The sequence below is a fragment of the Rhinopithecus bieti genome, unplaced genomic scaffold, assembly GCF_001698545.2.
Source record: "Rhinopithecus bieti isolate Rb0 unplaced genomic scaffold, ASM169854v2 scaffold_9615, whole genome shotgun sequence".
Classification (NCBI taxonomy): domain Eukaryota; kingdom Metazoa; phylum Chordata; class Mammalia; order Primates; family Cercopithecidae; genus Rhinopithecus; species Rhinopithecus bieti.
In genome coordinates, this window is record NW_016806325.1 from 2103063 (window position 1) to 2122491 (window position 19429).

The window sequence follows — 19429 nt, forward strand, 5'->3', positions numbered from 1 at the left end:
AAAACATATATATATATAAAATACACACACACACATACATACATATACACCATGGAATACTACTTAGCCATAAAAAGGGACAAAATCATGTCCTTTTCAGTAACATGGACAAAGCTAAAGGCCATTATGCTAAATGAACTAACACAGGAACAGAAAACCAAATACCACATGTTCTCACTTATATGGGAGCTAAACAATGAATACACATGGACACAAAGATGGGAACAATAATAAACACTGGAGACTGCTTGAAGTGGGAGGGTGGGAGAGGGAGTGTGGGTTGAAAAACTATCAGATACTATGTTCACTACCTTGGTGACATGATCATTGGTACACTAAACCTCAGCATCATGCATTTACCCATGTAACAAACCTGCACATGTACCCTCTGAACCTAAAATAAATAACAGAAAGTATAGACCTACTATGCAAAATTTTCACAGCCTAAAATATAGTAAGAGCTGGGTTATTTTTATACCTAATAACACTCAATGCAATTACCAAGTGCTATCTGGAAGGTTCTTCTGCATGCTAGTTTTGTTTTGCACAATCTTGGTGTGGTAAACAACAGTGAAAGAATCCAGTATATCAAGTTATTGTTTTTGTTCAGTACATGATAAAATTTTCTAATTTGAGAGTCTTGTTACATCATATTTTTTTTACAAAAATTTACATTTTACAAAATGATTCAAGAATACTTAAAACTTACAATGAGCATACAGGAAGTGCAAAATAAAACAAACAAGCATTTATTATTTCCTGTAAGAGTTTTATCTATAATTATGCTGTCTTAATATGGTATGGAGCACTTGAAATGTAGCTTGTTAGAATTGAGATTTGCTATAAGTATGAAACATACTGCAGATTCAAACATCTGGTCCAATAAAGTAAAATACTTCATTGTTAATTTAATGCTAAAATGATAATATCTTAGTTTACGTGAAATATATTACTAAATTAACTTCACTGGGGTTGTTTGTTTTAGTTTTTTCCTGTTTTCCTTTTTATAATGCAGCTACAAGAAAATTTAAAAATACCTACGTGGCTTGCTTTATATTTCTAATGGACAACACTGGAAAGAAGTTAGAGGCCTTCCCTGATTTGATACTAGGAAATTTCATTCGTGTGATTGATGCCTCAACAGATGGTGCTACGAGGGTGCTTAGAAGAGGCATTTGACAGAACAGTGGAGGTTCATGAAGGCCTCCAGGAGGACCAGGTGACACCAGAGCTGTAACCTGAAGGACAGATAAGGGGAAGCTTCTAAGAGAGGTGCAGGGGCTCAGAGGTAAGGAAGAATAATGAGCACTAGAAAATAGCCCAGTAAACCTAGAGCAGTGTGTGATTAGGGAGCAAGAGCCAGAGCTTGAAGGCCTGGTGTGTCAGACTAAGAATTCTGCATTATTTTGAGGGAAAAGAGTAGTCGGGTATATTAGTCTGTTTTCACACTGCTGATAAAGACATACCTGAGACTGGGCAATTTACAAAAGAAAGAGATTTGATGACTTACAGTTCCACATGGCTGGGGAGGCCTCACAATCATGGTAGAAGGCAAGAAGGAGCAAGTCACCTCTTATATGGATGGCAGCAGGCAAAGAGAGAGCTTGTATGGGGAAACTCTGCCTTATAAAGTCATCAGATCTTGTGAGACTTACTATCATGAGAACAGCACGGGAAACACCCACCCCCATGATTCAGTTATCTCCCACTGGGTCCCTCCCACAACAGAAGGGAATTATGAGAGCTACAAGATGAGATTTGGGTGGGGACACAGAGCCAAACTATATCACTATGGAAGGCTGTGGAGCAGGGAGGTGACTGACTCAGGTGGTAGTAGATCACTCTGGCTGCTATGTGACAATTAGAATGGAGTGAGGCAATACTAGGAAAAGAGGGTCCCTGGGGCAGCTGTGCAGAAATCTAAGCATAGGATGAGAATGCAGTGAGAACTGAGGGTCCATGGTAGAATAGGGAAAGCCAAATGGATTTGAGAAGTAGAAGTAAAAGGACTTTTCAATGCATTCAGTTGTTTGGAGTTTGGAGGGAAGTGGAGGAGGCAGGCAATGAGAGAAAGGATGAAATCAAGTGAGACCCTAGGATGCTGGGTTGTGTAGCTGAGCTGGAAAATAAGAATAATCAACAATGCTATAAAAATTATTTTCAAGATATTCAGCTTCCATATATCTTAATGGTACATGCGTGACCAAGACTACAATATACTTTTATGATTCGCCATAAGATTTCTGAGGCTACTTGGAGTTCTATGTGTCATTGACAGTTTGCATAATTTTTCATATTCATTTTTCAAAGGTATATTTTGCCAGAGCCCTTTGACTTTATTATTCTTATAATCCAAATAGTTTCCTTATGAAGAAATATTCTTGCCAACTCACCTAACCACATATTTGAAACATCAGATGTTAATAGGTTGGCTGACATTTTATCTTTTGTAAAATGTGCCTTACCTTAAAGGTTTTCCACTTTAAAATCAAAAAAGAGGTTTACTTTCCTTTTAGAAAGTAAAAGCCACATACAGGTTCAAATTTGAAAATAAAGACTAGTAATGATTCCCTATAACTAACACACATGCCCAATGAGTAGTTAAAGATACTCAAGACCAGATCTTGATTTTAAACCTTTATGTGGATCCATTCCATAATTTTACTCCTTTATTCCTCAGTTTTGCCTAAGTGATCTCTGTAAAATAATATTCTTTGATTATCCAATGCGAGTGATAGCACATGAATTACGTGTGATCTGTTTGTATAGATGACGTTGAGAATGTTATTTAATAACAAGAGCATGTTTTTGAAAATAAAAATTACTCTTGGGGTTTGGATGAAGAAATGTTTCACTAACAAAGAGCTCTGAAAGAATGTTGACCTCAGTTAAAGTGAAGGTATGAATGGTGGCAGGCCAAGAAAACAACTGAATATTAGTTTCTTGATTCCAAAGGTTTAATATTTTCACTTATAGTAAATGAGTAACAATGATAAAATTTTTTCCCGGAAATAAAACAATGGAATATATTACGGGAAGTGTTACAAGGGACTGTCTCCTCTCTTAACAACTTGAAAACAAATGAGAGATTTTTCAACATGAGGAACACAATTCCACAATGATAGCATGGTGCACAATACATCATTTTTTGGAAGATTTTGAGGCTTAAAGACTTCAGTCTAGGTTTAATACCCTTAGCAATATACATCTGTGTACATATGTATGGGGAATGGTAATCTGTGTATAAACATGCACACAAACAGAAATGTACATTGAACTAAAAATCTTTGTAAAATGAGGTGGCGGGAGTGGGGAGCAAGATTTTAAAAACAGATGTTCATTAAAACTTTTTTGTTACCACACACACACACACACACACACACACTGGTATACACACTATTTCAAAAGCAGAGTAGAATATATTAATATAAATAAAGTAGACCTGGATTCAGACCCTAAGGACTTCATGGATTAATAGACAAAGAAAAAAATGTAAAGTAGAAAGTGGCTTAAAAAATTTATAGGAAATTCAGGAAAGAAGAATGTTAACTTAGGTTCAAAAACAATCAGGAAAGTGTCATAAAAGATTGCCATTTCTGATATAAAAAAATAGAACGAATGAATCAGCCCTACTATTCGATAGCACAACAGGGTGACTATAATTAATAATTACTTAACTATACATTTTTAAATAACTTAAAGAGCGTAATTGGATTGTTTGCAACTCAATAGATAAATGCCTGAGGGGCTGGATACCCCATTCTCATGATGTGCTTATTTCACATTGCATGCCTGCATCCAAACATCTCATACACCCGATAGATATATACACCTACTATTTACCCACACAAATTAAAAATAAATTTTTAAAAAATCACCATTTCGGTTAGGCCTTGAATAGTAGGGATAATTTGAACATATGGAGAAGGGGAGGCAAACATTGAAGTTTAAAAAAATGGAGAAAGAGATAGATAAATATATAGATACGCACATTCACGAAATCGTACTATTGAGCCAGGAGCTTTCCTGATCATATCTAATCCCCAGGACAACCTGTGAGGCAGAAAGTTTTCTTCACATTCCGGAGATGAGAAAGCAGGTTCAGAAAGTCTCCTGCGGTCATGGGACTGGGAGGTGCCATGCAGAAGCTGTGGGACCCAGAGCCCACGTTCTCTGGCTCCACTTGTTTACACTTCCTCAATGATTTGGAGACATGAGCTTGTAGGACAAAGCAAAGAGCAAAGCTTCTCTTTGATTGGAGAGCAAGATAGCACAATACCCAAAGTGGAAAGTATGGTTTTTCCTTCTTCTTCTGTTTTACCTGACAAGGGCCAGAATTTAAGGGTCTGTTAGTCATAGATGGCATGGAGTATGCACTCCCTGTGTGCTGGGCACTGTGCTGAGAACCTTCTGTGTGTTATCTCATTTGATCTCTTAAGAGCTCTGTCTCCATGATTTTCAGTGAAAGCACAGAGGGTTAGAATAAGGTCATTTCCAAGGTCAAAGAGCTAGAATACGGTGGAGTTGTGATTCAAACTCACTGTTACTAGACTCCAGACAAGAACCTGGGGTCCTAATCACTAAACATAGTGCACTACAAGGCACAGTTATGTAACATATCTCTTATGTATCTGCATATAAATATGCATGCATACATACATATGTGTTTACTTTGTGTGTACACACACACACGTGCACAAGATACACCCCTCAAAAATTTCATACCTATCAGTGATCTCCAGGTATGCTTGTGTTTACATGTTTGAGTTTAATACAGTGCGTTTAATGATGTTACTTGGTGATATTTTCTTCATTTGGCCATGAATTAAAGAGCATTTACTGGGCACCTGCTTTAAGCCAAACATTCTGTGGACAGCAGGATTCAAAGCTAAGATATAACTCCCGCCCTTAAATAAGCTGGTAGGTTTAATAACATTGGTCTATATGTAATGCATTATTTTGAAAGTTATTTCCTATTATTGTGTTCAATTTATTTTTTGATAAATTGAACATAGAGATCACAGTTTTAAATTACAAGGCTAAAACGATTCAAATAAGCAAAAACATCCTAGTTTGCTAACCATCAGTTAAATAATAAGCATTGTTAAATGATGAATATATATGATATTGCAATGTCAGTTTCACAGGCAGATTTACTAGGAAGCTAATGAAGTGTGATCTTCAAGATTCTTCAATTTCATTGACACATTCTAAGATTCTATTCTTATTTTTGTGACCATTCATTTGTATTCGTTTTCTTAAGAGTCCTCCCTTTGTATTTTATAAATTTTCGGATCTAAGAGGACCAAATATGCCCCTGGTCAGTCTTTAATAATTTAAAGACAACCCAATGATTTGGGATTGATTTCATAGTCCACAAAAAATAAAGAACTATTTCTTCCTTATATCTCTGTTGGTACTCACTTCTATTTAGTATTTGCATTTTAGTTACTCCAGTAGATACCCATAGTAGAGCATAAGTACTAATAAAAATTAAAACTCATGTCAATGATTATCTCTACTTATAAAGAAGCCTGCAGAGGGTCTTGAAGCAATAAAGTAATTTGAATGAAAACTACAAACCATGAATAACATGGCACCTACTACTTCAAATAATCCCCAAGTGAACCTTATATAACTTTTCTTCTTGGACATTTGAAACACTTTGCTAGTTTAACTCCTTAACCCTGTACTAATGAGATAGAATATAGGTATTACCTCCATTTACAGGATATGGACTCTGATCAAGGAGATTTAAAACAAATTTTGTTTATTTAATTTTGGTAATATTTGCCAGTGAAAAGAGCTGCTATTTAAAAATATATATATTTGGGCCAGGTGCAGTGGCTCACACCTATAATCCCAGCACTTCGGGAGGCCAAGGCGGGCGGATCACGTGAGGTCAGGAGTTCAAGACCAGCCTGGCCAACATGGTGAAACTCTGTCCCTACTAAAAAAATAAATACAAATAATAGCTGGGCACAGTGGTGAGTGCCTGTAATCCCAGCTACTCAGGAGGCTGAGGCAGGAGAATCGCTTGAACCCGGGAGGCAGATGTTGCAGTGAGTTGAGATTGCACCATTGCACTCCAGCCTGGTGACCCTGGTGACAAGAGTGAAACTGCCACCTCAAAAAACAAACAACAAAAAAAAAAATATATATATATGTTATATATTACCAGCTACCTGGCCTCTCTGATAATATCAATTGCATCTCACGTATATATTTTATATAGACAGATGAAATATATATAAATATACATATATCTATTTGAGATGGACAAGTCTATATATATATATCATGAATATATATATATTCATTATTCTTGCTCTCCAGGAAAATATCTTTCAAAACATTGAAAATATTTCAACACTCAAAGAATGGAGAAATCTTTGCCCTCAGGTTTGACTCCACCTGAAGCATCTGTAATAGATTCACTGCATGGCCCCAGATGCTAACTTCTTAGTGGAGTAATGGCATCAAAACTTGTAATTTGAACTAATTTAAGTATAACTTTATTCACATATTCTTCTCTTTAAGGATTTTTGTCTCACAGATTTTAATTGCAGTAATAAATGGGTTCAGTGTATTTTTGCCCCAAATTATGTATTCATTCTTTCAGCTAAGCAATATTTATTGAGAACCTATGATATGATGGATATTGATCCTAGTGCTGGAAGCAGCAATGAATTAGACAGAAAGTCTCTACTTTCATGAAGTGAAGGAGAACTTTGAGGAGGTGGCTTTCAAGTATTGCTCTTGCCAAAGTCTGTTGTGGAGTTTGGTAAACTGTACCAAAGTAGTATATGACTGCTAGCAAAATACACATGATTTCATTTTGACTTGCAGCTTATAAAACCTGTCAGTCATTTCTTCAAAATATTGGATTTTCTAGCTCTAGCTTGGGGTTGCCATTGATTGCCAGTAGAATTTAACGAAATTTCCTTTCTGAGGCCAACTGCGTATCTCAGCGCTGTCCATGTAGAAATGGTCAATACAATTTGACCAGTAATAGTTTTTTGATTGTCTATGGGAACATCTGGATCTTTGACCTCACAAGTAGTTAAACAACAAGCCCTTATCCCTGTGCAAAAGTGTTTGTTCCTGTGTGGCTCAGAGGCTCTGTGTTTGCATGTTGAGCTTCATGTTCTGGAAGTCATTTTCTCTAGCAGTGAGGTTATTTAATTCCAAGGACTGGTTTGAATTTCTTTTTAAACTATAAGTGTATGGGATTACATTTAATTGCTGGTTTATGTACAGGAGCATTGCTGCACTGAGCTGCAAGGAGCACATTATAAGTACTCATTTGTCCTGAGTAAATATTCATTCAGTTACAGACTGGATGAGAGCCCATGAATCTCTGAATCATGATGTCTGGAGATCTGGACATCAGATATGCAAATATCTGGAGACATTGCTGATATTATCTATTAACGTTTTGCTATCTGTAGGGTCTTATAAAGTAGCTTGACAATTGCAGTGTAAATCAGGAAAACGAATGCCTAAAGCTTGGACACGTTGACCAGATGGCTGGAGTTTAACAAGTGTGAGTACATATTTGTTGGCAACACACAATCAGACAAAAAGGCGCTCGTCCCAGCAGCTCACAGTGACGTCTGTCCAGGAGCAACAGCAACACAGACTGAGGCCTTGCTGAACATTATATCAGGCTCAGGGGCAGGAACATATGGTCTTGTTCTGGTTCAAATCTTCCTCTGAAGGTGACAGTCAAGTCAAGGAATGATTTTCTTGAAGTACAGCATGCTCTTCCAGCAGTTTCTGAGAGGGAGATGTCCCTAAAAGGGTGAAGAGGGGGCATTTGTTCCAGGACCCTGGTTCCTCCACCTTTCAGGATCCAGAGGCCTAACTGTTCATCACCCCTTTTAGCTCATTCTCAGCGCTCACTCTCTGCATGATTCAGAAGGCCACATTCTTCATAATACAGTCATGCTAGACTTGGAATTTTGACAAGCCATGTTCTCATTTCTATGATCTATGCTTCATAAAGACCATATGGAGTATACTGAATCTAAAGAAATCTATCTGATTGTGAACACACTGTGTGAGGCACTACTGAGAAGGGAGTTGGAGTGAGGAGGGCCTCTGGTGGCATTGTCTAACTTGGCTGATTGACACAACTAAAAGTGTTAGACATAATTGGGAGGATGTCATTAGACACTCACTAACAAGGTGGTACCCCACTTAGGAGAACCCTTTTTCCACCTAAGGGTCCTGTTCAGTGTGGCGAGGAGCGACATTGGTCAGCAAACACGGCTGCTGCATGTGGTACTCATGTTACAGAAACTTCCTAAACCCTTTCGGGATCTCTCTCTATTGCCTTGAACAGATGGCCTGTGAGCTACGGGGCCTTCTTCCAGATCCACGGCCTGCAACATCTAGGCTTGTGTCCAATCACTAAATGGAGTCCTGCAGGGCCCTTCCTGATCTGGCTCCTGCCAACTTCCCCAGCCTTGTGTCTCTCCACTCTCCAGTTCTACTGGTTATCTGAATCCCATTCCCTTTAGCCATTCTTCATTTCCTTCATTTCCTCAATCGCCTTCAGACTTTTGCATCCACAGTTTCTCATTCTTAGAGCAAACATCCTCCCAGCTTATCTTGCACCTCCAACCTCCACTGAAGACTTAATACTAGTTTTTCTCTCCCCTACTTTATCAGAATACATTATTCAGAAACTTTTCCACAACCCATCAGGATGTAGCCAGTTTGGCTGATCACCTAGAAGAGACCCCTTTTTCCCAAATCTAGGTGGGTTCTTCCCGCTTCCTCAATGCCAAGGATAAGGGCACATCAGACAGGGTCACCGCCTCCATCCTGCCCCAATGACCTCTGCTCTCTAGACCTCTGGTCTTGCAGGCTAACGTCTGAATGACCAGGGCTCTCCATCATGGGAGGAGCAAAATCTTCCCCTGATTTATATGGTAGAACTGTGCTTTGTATCTTGTACACACTATCACCAAATGACCCTATTCTGCTTCTACCTCCTTCCTTCCACAAAGCCACATACACAGCAGGCCCCATTGTAGTTTTAGGCTATATAAGATGCTTTCACATATATTACATTTCTGTAGAGGAGTGAGCATTGTTACTCCCTCTACTCTATAATGAGTTTTGAAAGGATAAGTCAACTGTGACTAAGATCACACAGCTGTTGAGGAATAGGCGTGGGATTTGAACCCTGATATACTCAGTTCTTTCCATTATGTGCACCAATCTGTTCTCTTTCTTTCTTTTTTTTTTTTTTTTCTATATTGCCTCCTGTTTTCTCCAACACAAAGTGTCTGTGAACTTCACCTTTTAAAAATGACTATATATAAGTGATATGTGTTTGGCTTTAGTTGTTTGCCTTCACAGATGTGTCTATCTTTCTGGTAGAGAGACACAAAGTATGGCTAGGCGCCAACCCTTGGGATTCTGAGACAATAAGTAAAAGATGAAATAGTATTGCAAAATTCTGACATTTTTGCACTGTGTATCAAGATTTGTGGCATATGTATTTGTGTCTGCTACAGGAAAATTCCCAGAGCACATACCAGAATTATTCCCAAAGTGCCTTGAACTGAGATGTCAAGTCAGTTCCTATAACTGGGTGCACTAGAGACTCCAGTGTATTCCACACCATCAGCCTTCACAGGTACAGGTTTTTCTAAAATGGAACTTGTGCAGAGGTTATAGTCATTTTGCACAATGAAAGAAGCTGTCTTCAGTGTGCATTTCGATGTGTGCTATGGGAGTCAGGACTAACTATGACTCATGGAGACAATGCTGCATGACTTGGAGAGTGCAACGTAAGACACAATGTCTCTGAGCCTGCACCACGCCATCTGACCTCAAGATCTCCCCGCAGGAGTACAAGGAGATCTTAGCCATATAGCCTTTCTATTGCCCTCTACTGTCTAGGGATAAAATGACAGAAAACACAGTTCTGCATTTTGGAAGTTTGCTTAAGAACTAAAAAAATAAAAATAAAAATTACTCTTGGGCTGAAACCAGGTTTTCCAAGTTTTGGTTCATAATAAGTAGTTTTTAAACATTTAAAAATAGGAGTATGTAATAAAATGCTGAGAGACTCTCTGGAGACCGCTGCTGCTGGCACTGCTCTAATAGAAAGCATACGCCATTGAGCTAACATTCTGTTCTTTGACTGAAGAAGAAAACAAAGCTGTTAAAAGCTGGTAAGCTCATTTTCCAATAGCAATAGCATTAATATCTTTCAAGTCACTCCTAACCATAGCTAATTAGAGGTTTATAAGGGATGGCTCTTCTGGAAGGGTCACCTCAGGTTACGTAGCCCACAGATTTGCTATTGATTGTTGGCAACAATGGATTTGTGTAGAATTTCTGCTCAGCTCGAGGTGATTATCCTTTTTCTTCTTTTTCTTTTGCTGGTGTGTCTCTTATTTTGACTGGCTAAGGTTGGGCTGGACGATGAGGCCCTGATTTGAAAGCAGTGCCAGGTTGTTGCTGGAGATCTGCACTGACAGATTGTTGAAAACTTATTAGTCTCTGACGTTTTAACAGCCTGCAATGGGATAGCAATCTGCTCTTTCACTGGAAAAGCTTAAAAAGGAAAACATGAGCTCGAGCTGAAATCAGCTCCAGTTCCAAATCTGCCGTCCTCTGGCACCAGAGTGCTGAGGGCTGCCACAGTGTGTAGAGATTGAGGCCTCACTGTGCCACCCACATGGTAGACAGGACTCTGCATAAAATGATGTGGACCTGGATCACTGTCAAGTACGAGACCCTGAAAATGCATCTTCTGGGAGCTGGGGTGTTCTCAACACTAGGTGCTAATGGCTTCAGCAGCAGGAGAAATCAGCCTCGCTGAGGTTTCAACTGGGTGGTTGGGGGTTTCTTTTGGTCATAGCCATTCTATGAGATAATTCAAGAAAAGGCCTAAAAACACTTTGGCTTGGTATTCCTCTTTGGGGGTCACTTCTACCTCAAATGGGCAAAATGATGGACACCAGTATCATTGGTGAGAGACATCTGGAGCCAATTAAGAGCTTTCATACAGAGATAACTATATTGTAATTATTTGATACAATGCTAAAGTAATTCATTAAGCATCTTGGTTCTTCCAAAGCAAACCAAGCCTCTCCAGTCCAGCCCATAAAGATTTTTTTTTTAAATCACTATTGACCCCAATTTTTCTCCAATCCCCTCTGTGATGTCCACTTTGATTAAGCTCTCTGCTTTCACCCACAGCAGTTTTGCTCCCATCCTTGGCAGCTGCTTGCAAGATCCTAACTAAGGTTCTGGACTTTGCCCAGGCAGCTATCTATGCCTGGAGAAGTCCTCTCTTTTACCAGACAACTCTTTCCTATGCTCCAGACTCAGGCCTGCAGTCGTCTCTTTCAAAGCCTTCTCCAGTAACCCCAGTCAGGGGTGGGTACCCAGCATTGAAAGGGCCCATAGCCTTCTATGTTCTGACTTCAGAGTAGGCTACAAACTTCTTAAGGACAGGACCTAGCCCGAATCTCATTTCATTTTGTATCCACACTCATGGTACAGTGTCAGCACAGGGTAGGCACTCAGTAATGTCTTGCTGACTGTTCACTTATTCATTCACTCACTTGATGGACATTAATGGAGATCCAAACTTCCAGGCACTGTCAGGGAGTTCAGTCTCTTAACAGGAGATATCTTTTTATGCTCTACAGACCTAAACTGCTTTCTCTCCAGGCCTATCTTGTAGGGGTCTGTCTTTGATTAGTACCATTCCGTTCTTGGTTGGGGAAAAGTGTAAGATGAGAAGTGACCCAGATGTTTGGAAATGTCATCTCAATGTCAGGTTTTGCCCTTCATCAGCCCATCGCAGCTGCACATCATGTGGCTGCATCTATGGCAGTGCTTACTGGTGTGTATGCAAAAAGGTCCTGGAAAAATAATCTCTTCTCACACTACCCCAGAAAACTTCAGAATAGCCCACAGAATTACGGTAAAGAATTATTCATTCATTAATTTAATTAACATTGGGAGTGTCCATTATGCATTAGTCATTGTCCTAGACATTTAGGGATTCAGTGGTGAGCAAATGAAATAGATGCAATCCCAATGGATATATCAGCACACAGGCATTTGCCTTATTTACCTACAACCTCATTTGGGAAATTCATGTATTATATGGTAAACTTGCAGAATCGAAGTAAGCACAAAGGAAGTGAGGGTAGGGGTGAAGGCAGCCTGTGCTGAAGCTATGCCTACTCCAGATTCCCTTTGTCACTCTTGGGAGAGACAAGATGTACTTTACTTTCCACTCAACTTCAGCAACTTCCCCACAGACTGACCATGGTTAGCACTTTTTCAGCTCAAGAAACTTAGGTTTGATTTTTTTTCCCCCCCAAAAATGACTCTAGTCATATGTCAGGGGTTCTTTTTGTTTTGGTTTGGTTTGGTTTGGTTTGTTTTAACGAGCTATCTAGCACAATCATGGAGTGCGTGGGTTTTTCTGCATTTCTGCAATAGCATTCAGTGTTTAGTTCCCAGCTTCGTGGGTATCAAGAGGCAATGCACCAATACATTTCTAAGCCCTGGATCACTGCCATGGTGCTGTGTTCTTGAAGTCAACAACTCAGTGATGCTTCCCAGTTTTCCATTTTCTCAATTGTGACCCACTGGCCTAGTAGGCTCCCAGCTTGGTGAGTCAATTTCACAGTGTTGTTTTGAGTGTCATTTCTGGAGGGCTAACCATTCTGGAGGGCTAACCTAATCCTCCAATAATTTCATAAATATCTAATTCCCTTTATTAAATTCCTTTCTGCTAAAAAACAATTATAAATGTGAGAAGAACATAATAAAAGAACCATAGCCTATTAATTTCTTTCTGATAACATTTAACATTACCTACTTGCAGAAAACTGTTATTTTCTCAGCTGACACTCAGGCAAACCTCTAAGCATCAAGGATTTCTGTCTTTGGTTTTATTTGTTTGCTAATGTTTCCACGGTTCTGAAGATATCAAGACACATTCTCTAAAAAGATTAGTTTCTGGAGGCCTGCTGAGAGAATAATAAATTCAAGTTATAGTAATTACTCAGAAAAATAAAAAGATATATGGAAGCTTATCTGAAGCAGAAAAAACATTAACTGGTTTAAGAAAGCTGGAAGTGCTGTCAATTGAACAATGAGAACAAAAACGTGAGCTTTTCACTGTTTTAAATAACTTCTATTGAATATGATGTGGGACTATTACCAATATTTTAATATTATCAATTGGTTATAATTTTTCTTTAAGGAAAAGAGATTCATTTAATACATAAGGGTGACTTTAAAAATGACTCCTAATATCAATTTTTTTGTAACTAAACATACGTTGAAAGTGATGATAAAATTCAGTTTACTTAAGAGAAACATATTTTGTATACATTTTTTAGTTCATGGAAATTATATTATTTTAATTTAAAAATTATCTTAATGTAAGGATAGGTGCAGCAATTTGTATTGTGTTTAAACAGCAAATTAAAATTACTTATATCTATTGTGTACAACATGATGCTTTGAGATATGTGTACATTGTGAAATGGCTAAATCAAGCTAATCAACATATGCCTTACCTCACATACTTAACATTTTGTGGTGAGAATACTTAAAATCTACTCTCTTAGCAATTTTCAAATGTGCAATACATTGTTATTGCTATAGTCACCATGTTGTACAATAGATTTCTTGAACTTATCCCTCCTAAGTAAGATTTTGTAATATTTTACTAATATTTCTCCAATTTCACCCTCTAACCTCACAACCTCCCAAGCTCCTGGTAACTATTATTCTACTCTCTGCTTCTACAAATTCAACTTTTTTGAATTCAACATAGAAGTGAGATTAAACAGTATTTGTCTTTCTGTACCTGGCTTATTTCATTTAACATAATGTCCCCCAGATTCATCTGTTATCACAAATGACAAGATTTCCTTCTTTTTTCAAGAGTGAATAATATCCCATTGTGTGTGTATATATCACATTTTCTTTAGCCATTCAACTGTTGATGAACACTTAGGTTGGCCCCATGCCTTGGCTATTGTGAATAATAGATGCAATATTTTATAGCATTCATCTTTCTCTTCCTGAATAAAAGTCCAATTTTAGATATAATGTGGAAAATTCTTAATAAATAAATAAAAATTAGCAACCAACTTGTGAAATATTGTGACTTTTAAAATTAGAAGAATTTCTTCATTTTCAATCCTAAAAACTAATATGGGAATTAAAATAGAATTTTACTGGATGAGTTAAATTTATTAATTTTATTTTGTATTACAGTCTTATCTACAATAATTTAAATCAGTACATTCTTGTGCATAATGAAGTAAAAACTAAACTTGCAATGATACTATGATGTAGATTATATTACCCTGTTTTACAGATAAGAAGGCAGATTTGCAAAACTAAATGCCCATGATAGAACAGTGATAAGAGGAGGCAGTGACAAGATTTGAATTTTGATCAGTCTGATCCAAAGCCTGTGCTCTACTACATGGCAATTCTTGCAAACAGCCAGTGGTTAGTGGGTCAGAGAAGAGGATAAAAGTAAAGATAGTCTATTTGGCCAAGGCAATGAGCAGGTCAAAAGTAGCCAATATTTGAGAATCTATGTATCTCGGTCAAGCATCCGGTAACCTGTCAACATTTATTCTATCCATCATTGGAGAAGAGTATTCCATAGTGAGTGGTACTGCCTGTGCCTCAATTTTCTACTCTGCTAAAGGAGTACAATGAGAGTGTGAAAAGTAGATGCACAGCACTTAGAACAAGGCTTAGCCCATAATGAGGGTGCAAATGTTAGCAAGTCCACAAATATTTAGTCTACCTAATCCACAAAGATTTATGAAGGCCCTGGTATGAACAAGGTAGCAGGGTTACAATAATGAGGCATGTTAGGAACACTAACAATGAACATGGTTTGACTTTATGGTCTCTGAGGGCAATGGACATTACACACATGAATTCATATCCTCTGTGCTATGGAAGGAGATCATGCGCCAGCAGGATCTCTCTGTTGCTAGCAGAGATCCAGCCCGTTGGACGAGGTCTTCAATAACTATGCCCTATTATCTGAAGGCAGTGTTGGCTGGGAGAGATGGGCACGAACAAGGCAGGTTGGTCTCAATATTTCAGACACAGAAGACAAGACAAAGATAGAATCCCTAAGGAGAGATTCAATCCTGAGAATTAGACAGAATCCTGGTGAGCAGCACCAGGTACAAAGTCAGGGTCACCTGGCAGCACGGTGCTTGGATGGGGACTCCCAGCAAGTTTGACTAGAGCATAGAAGGAGAAGTGTTGCAGCACCCAAGAACCCAGCAGGGCACAAGACATTCCCCCAGGGCAGATCCTGCAGTTTTCTGAAACTTAGACCCTGTGGCTTAGCCCAATTAATCTCGTAAACTGGGTCATCACCCTGGGTTGCACAGCAAGCAGGAGCCTGGCAGCAAAGGCTGGATAAACACTGGCATCAATAGGAAAAAGCACTAGAAAGAAACTGGTTTCTTTCAAGCCCTGAGAACAATCAGATTCCCTCGGGTATTGCTTTCAAATCTGTTACCATCATCAGGTAACTTTACAAAACAGGGCAATTAAAGAGCTAGGTAAAGGTGCCTCCGCAATTTTCCAGACCTCCAGGGAGAATAAGACAAGGAAGAGAACCACCTCATTGTCATTGGAAGGGCCACCAGACCTGTTCTTGCTACTTGGTGATGAGCTTGTCCGGCCAGTGAACCCAGGCAGGCCATGACTGTTAAGGAATACATGCTTCACAGGAGTTTCAAAAACTCCTCCTGAATTTGTTTATGGCCAAGAAAGAGAGCACGACCCCAGCTCCTGTGCCCCTATTCACACCAATTTGCCAGTTGAGTGGCACATATAAGGCTGCCCTTGGGCTATGGTAGCAAAGAGAAGTTATGAAACCTCAACCCATCAACCCCAGCCCCTAGAGGCCCTACAAGGAAAGTAGGAAAGCTCTTCCTTCACAGCACATGTCTGGACTTCATCCTTAGCAAATGGCAGGGGAGCACCCTAGGGTCCTGGAGTTATTTCCTTGTAGGATGCAGAATGTGAATTGATAGAGCTTCCTAGCACTTTGTTTTGCCAAGAAGTTTAACATGTTTTTGGAAACCTCTGATCCTTCATTTTAAAATATTAACACTTTCAGGTCAAAAAATATCACTTTAAAATGCAGGTAATGCAGAAAATGCATCCTAGTAATTTGAAAAGGTTTAATGTCTGCCAAAACAACAAAATAGGAATAAACAGTATGATCAGACTCCATGGGTCATTAGTCCTCACATTTGCTTCTCTGACCTGACTTGGTGGCATACATTGGCATCCCCATGTTTACTTACGAACAAATGAAGCATGAAGAGATTAGGTGACATGATAAATATGACATGAGGTGAGCAGAGTAGCTGGGAAGAAAGCTCAAGATGTAGGATCTCCATTGAGAACTCAATGCTCTTTTGCCACCTTAAGTTGCATCCAACCTCCTTCCTCCACGGTCAGGCCTCTTGAATCACAAAAGCAGCTTTCTTTCTTTTCACATCACTGAACCAGCTGTCCAGCTCCTCCACGTAATGTAGGCCACCTTAAAAAAAAATGGATTGACTTGAATGTAACAGCATCATCCTTTCTCCTCTCAACTTGCCCCTCTTTGTACCAGAGGATGTCGTAATCAGGTGTGAAGAACATGAATTCTCACATCCAGGAATTTTTTCCCCTTAAATTACTTTGTCTTATAATGTATAACGTATAGATACAACAAAGATTGATGGGAGTGGAATTAACCAAGTTGTGAACAGTAAAAGGAAGAGGAAAACCAGTGAATGTAGCTCATCTTCAGTCTCCTTAAGGGCAAAGGAAATATGTAGTGAGAACAAGTTATTGATGAAGACAGTCCAGTCTGCTACCAAATGGCCTCTCAAGGAAGACAGGTGCAGAGATGTATTGTGCAAAGGGCCATTTTTATATTCAGAGTTGTGAATATGAGGACAATTCTTATTTCAAAATATTTGAAATGAAAAACATTCAGAGAAGAATTTAAGGGATGCATCATTACAGAAAAAATTGCTAGCCCCAGTGTGCCCTCCAACATTTCATTTCTCAGCATTTCTTCCCCCACCCTAAATTTGATGCTTCATTATTCATTGCATGAATCAACACTTATTTATCTGTTTTGTACCAAGACATTAAAGTTTTATATGAAGTTTCTCTAGTCTCTAGTTATAAATCTAGAAGACAACTTGCTATGTCATAGAGTATGAACATTTCATCTTTTCTGGATTTTGCAAATTTTTTTCTAAAGCGATTGTATCATTTTATACTCCATCCCACAATGCGTGAGAGTATCCATTTCTCTACAGTCTTGAAAACACTTGTTATTGCCAGACTTCTAAATTTCGTGAAATTGTTGAGTTGAAAATAAACCTCATTTTATCTTTAATTTGCTTGCTTCTGATCACAGCTATGGTTAAATATGTTTTCTGTGTTTATTGACCATTCAGATTTTTCCTCTTCTATAAATTGCCTGCTCACGTCCTTTATCCGTTTTCCTGTTAGATGGTTATGTTCTCATTGATTTGAAAGATTTATGTATATATTCAAGCGCTAACGCTTCGTCAATATATTCATCATACAAATGTGGCCTGTTCTTAAATAACTGATTGTATCTCTACAGGAATTTACCTTGCACAAAAGTTTTAACAAGCAAGTTAAAACTAAGACATAGATAAGAAAGTTGATATTTCTGTGAGTCTGTGAGTTCAGGAAAAGCATTATGAATGTCAGTTTTTCATTATTTATCTACCTGTTTTTCCTTCCAAGTTGAGAGAGATAAAGTACAGGCCACCTAGCTTTATGCTTGATAGTATCTCTGCTTTGCAGAGTGGGTAGTGTAGAATAATATGAGAGATGAATAAGGACCAACTTTGAGAATAATTAGCCACAGATTATTGGGCCTAATAGATTGCATATCTTCCACTGAAATAGAAACTGTTTCAAACCAAGTGCATCTCTAGTCATGACTTCACATTGGAGTACACAGAATCAGCTTCATGCAGTGGCAGAAGGCATGCAGAAACAATCTATTCCAACTTATCCCTCAAATATTTTACTACCAGGCCAGTCTCTGCTCATGACATAAGTTCCTAGACTCAGGTAACCAATGAAAACAAAAGTAGAATAATGTTATGGTAATGTCAGGTCACATGGATATATTGCCTTGGGAATCTTGATACAAAATCTTAAAATAACCATGGCTATCTTTCTATTTCAGAGGTGTGGCGAAATCTTGTTTGAGAACCCCGATCAGAATGCCAAATGTGTTTGCATGCTGGGTAAGAAGGCTTCTCATTTTAAATATATTAAGCATGTTGATGTCATGTGGAGTTATCGTTGTTCTGTTGCCTTTTTGACTGTCTCTCATTCCATTTTGAAGAGGCTGATGGGTTCTTTTATGGGTATATAGGCAGCTGTAACACATTTATATGTGTAACACTTGATGATGAGAAAAGATTTTGATTTTCTTAATTAGTCAGTCAAGGACCGTGCTTCTGAGTGTTTCAAAATTTTTCTTGGGTCATCAGCATAACATAGAATTAGGTGGTTTGTATTCAGGCAGCTATGATGAAAAGGTAATTCCTAAACCAGAGATGGATGATAAGATAGATAAGTAAATTATTAAGTCCTTACATCACAGTGCAAAACCCTTACTTAGAATTCCTGGAAGAAATGTATATTTAAACTACCGTAATCTGAAGTCAGCACAACTATTATCCACACAGCATTTGTAACAAAATAACAACATTGTAATGAATAATCATGTGTTCTTGTAGGACGATATATCATCAATGCCTTTGACAAACTCTTTTAATATGTACTGTTAGGTAATGAAGTTGGTATTATTTTCCTCATTATATAGGTTGGAAACAATTATAGAGAATATAAGTGATGCACTTAACCTCAAAGTGAGAAATGGTTCAAATCATGATATGAAAGTTTCTAAACAGTAAAATCTTAGGTCTAGTGTTTAGATCTTATTTAAGCCACTAAACTATGTCCAATAAAGTTGCAATTCATTATAGTAATAGAAGTAAACAGTAGCATGGATACATAAAAATAATTTCTAAACTTTATTTTCACCAAATTTTTACCTTTGTAGATTCTAACTTTGAACTATATTAATAAGCAAAGAAAAAATATTCGTTTTAGCATTTTCCATTTGCTCTGCCCACTTCATATATTGACAGTCTAGATTATTGGTGAAAAACAGACAGCAAGATAAATAGAGGCAGGTGAAGATCTTGGTAATTTATAATTCGAAATAATCATGTAACAAATAATCAAAGGTGGTACATGAGTTAAGAAACAAACAAAAACCAGACATCATATTTTCTACCCTTCTAATCTTTCTTAAATTCTT

The 19429-nt window shown here is 38.1% G+C and overlaps 1 protein-coding gene across 2 annotated transcripts in view; it reads left to right on the forward strand.

Moving 5' to 3' along the window:
• The window catches only part of PDE7B (phosphodiesterase 7B), a 344591-nt gene that overhangs the window by 81031 nt on the left and 244131 nt on the right, over nucleotides 1–19429 (forward strand). Inside the window, exon 2 of one of the 2 annotated variants that reach the window (XM_017875484.1) lies at nucleotides 18284–18344. In XM_017875484.1, coding sequence (XP_017730973.1) covers nucleotides 18284–18344 — 61 coding nt within the window. Of the gene's footprint in view, nucleotides 1–18262; nucleotides 18345–19429 lie in introns of those variants that run through there. The other variant, XM_017875483.1, reaches the window with a different exon arrangement.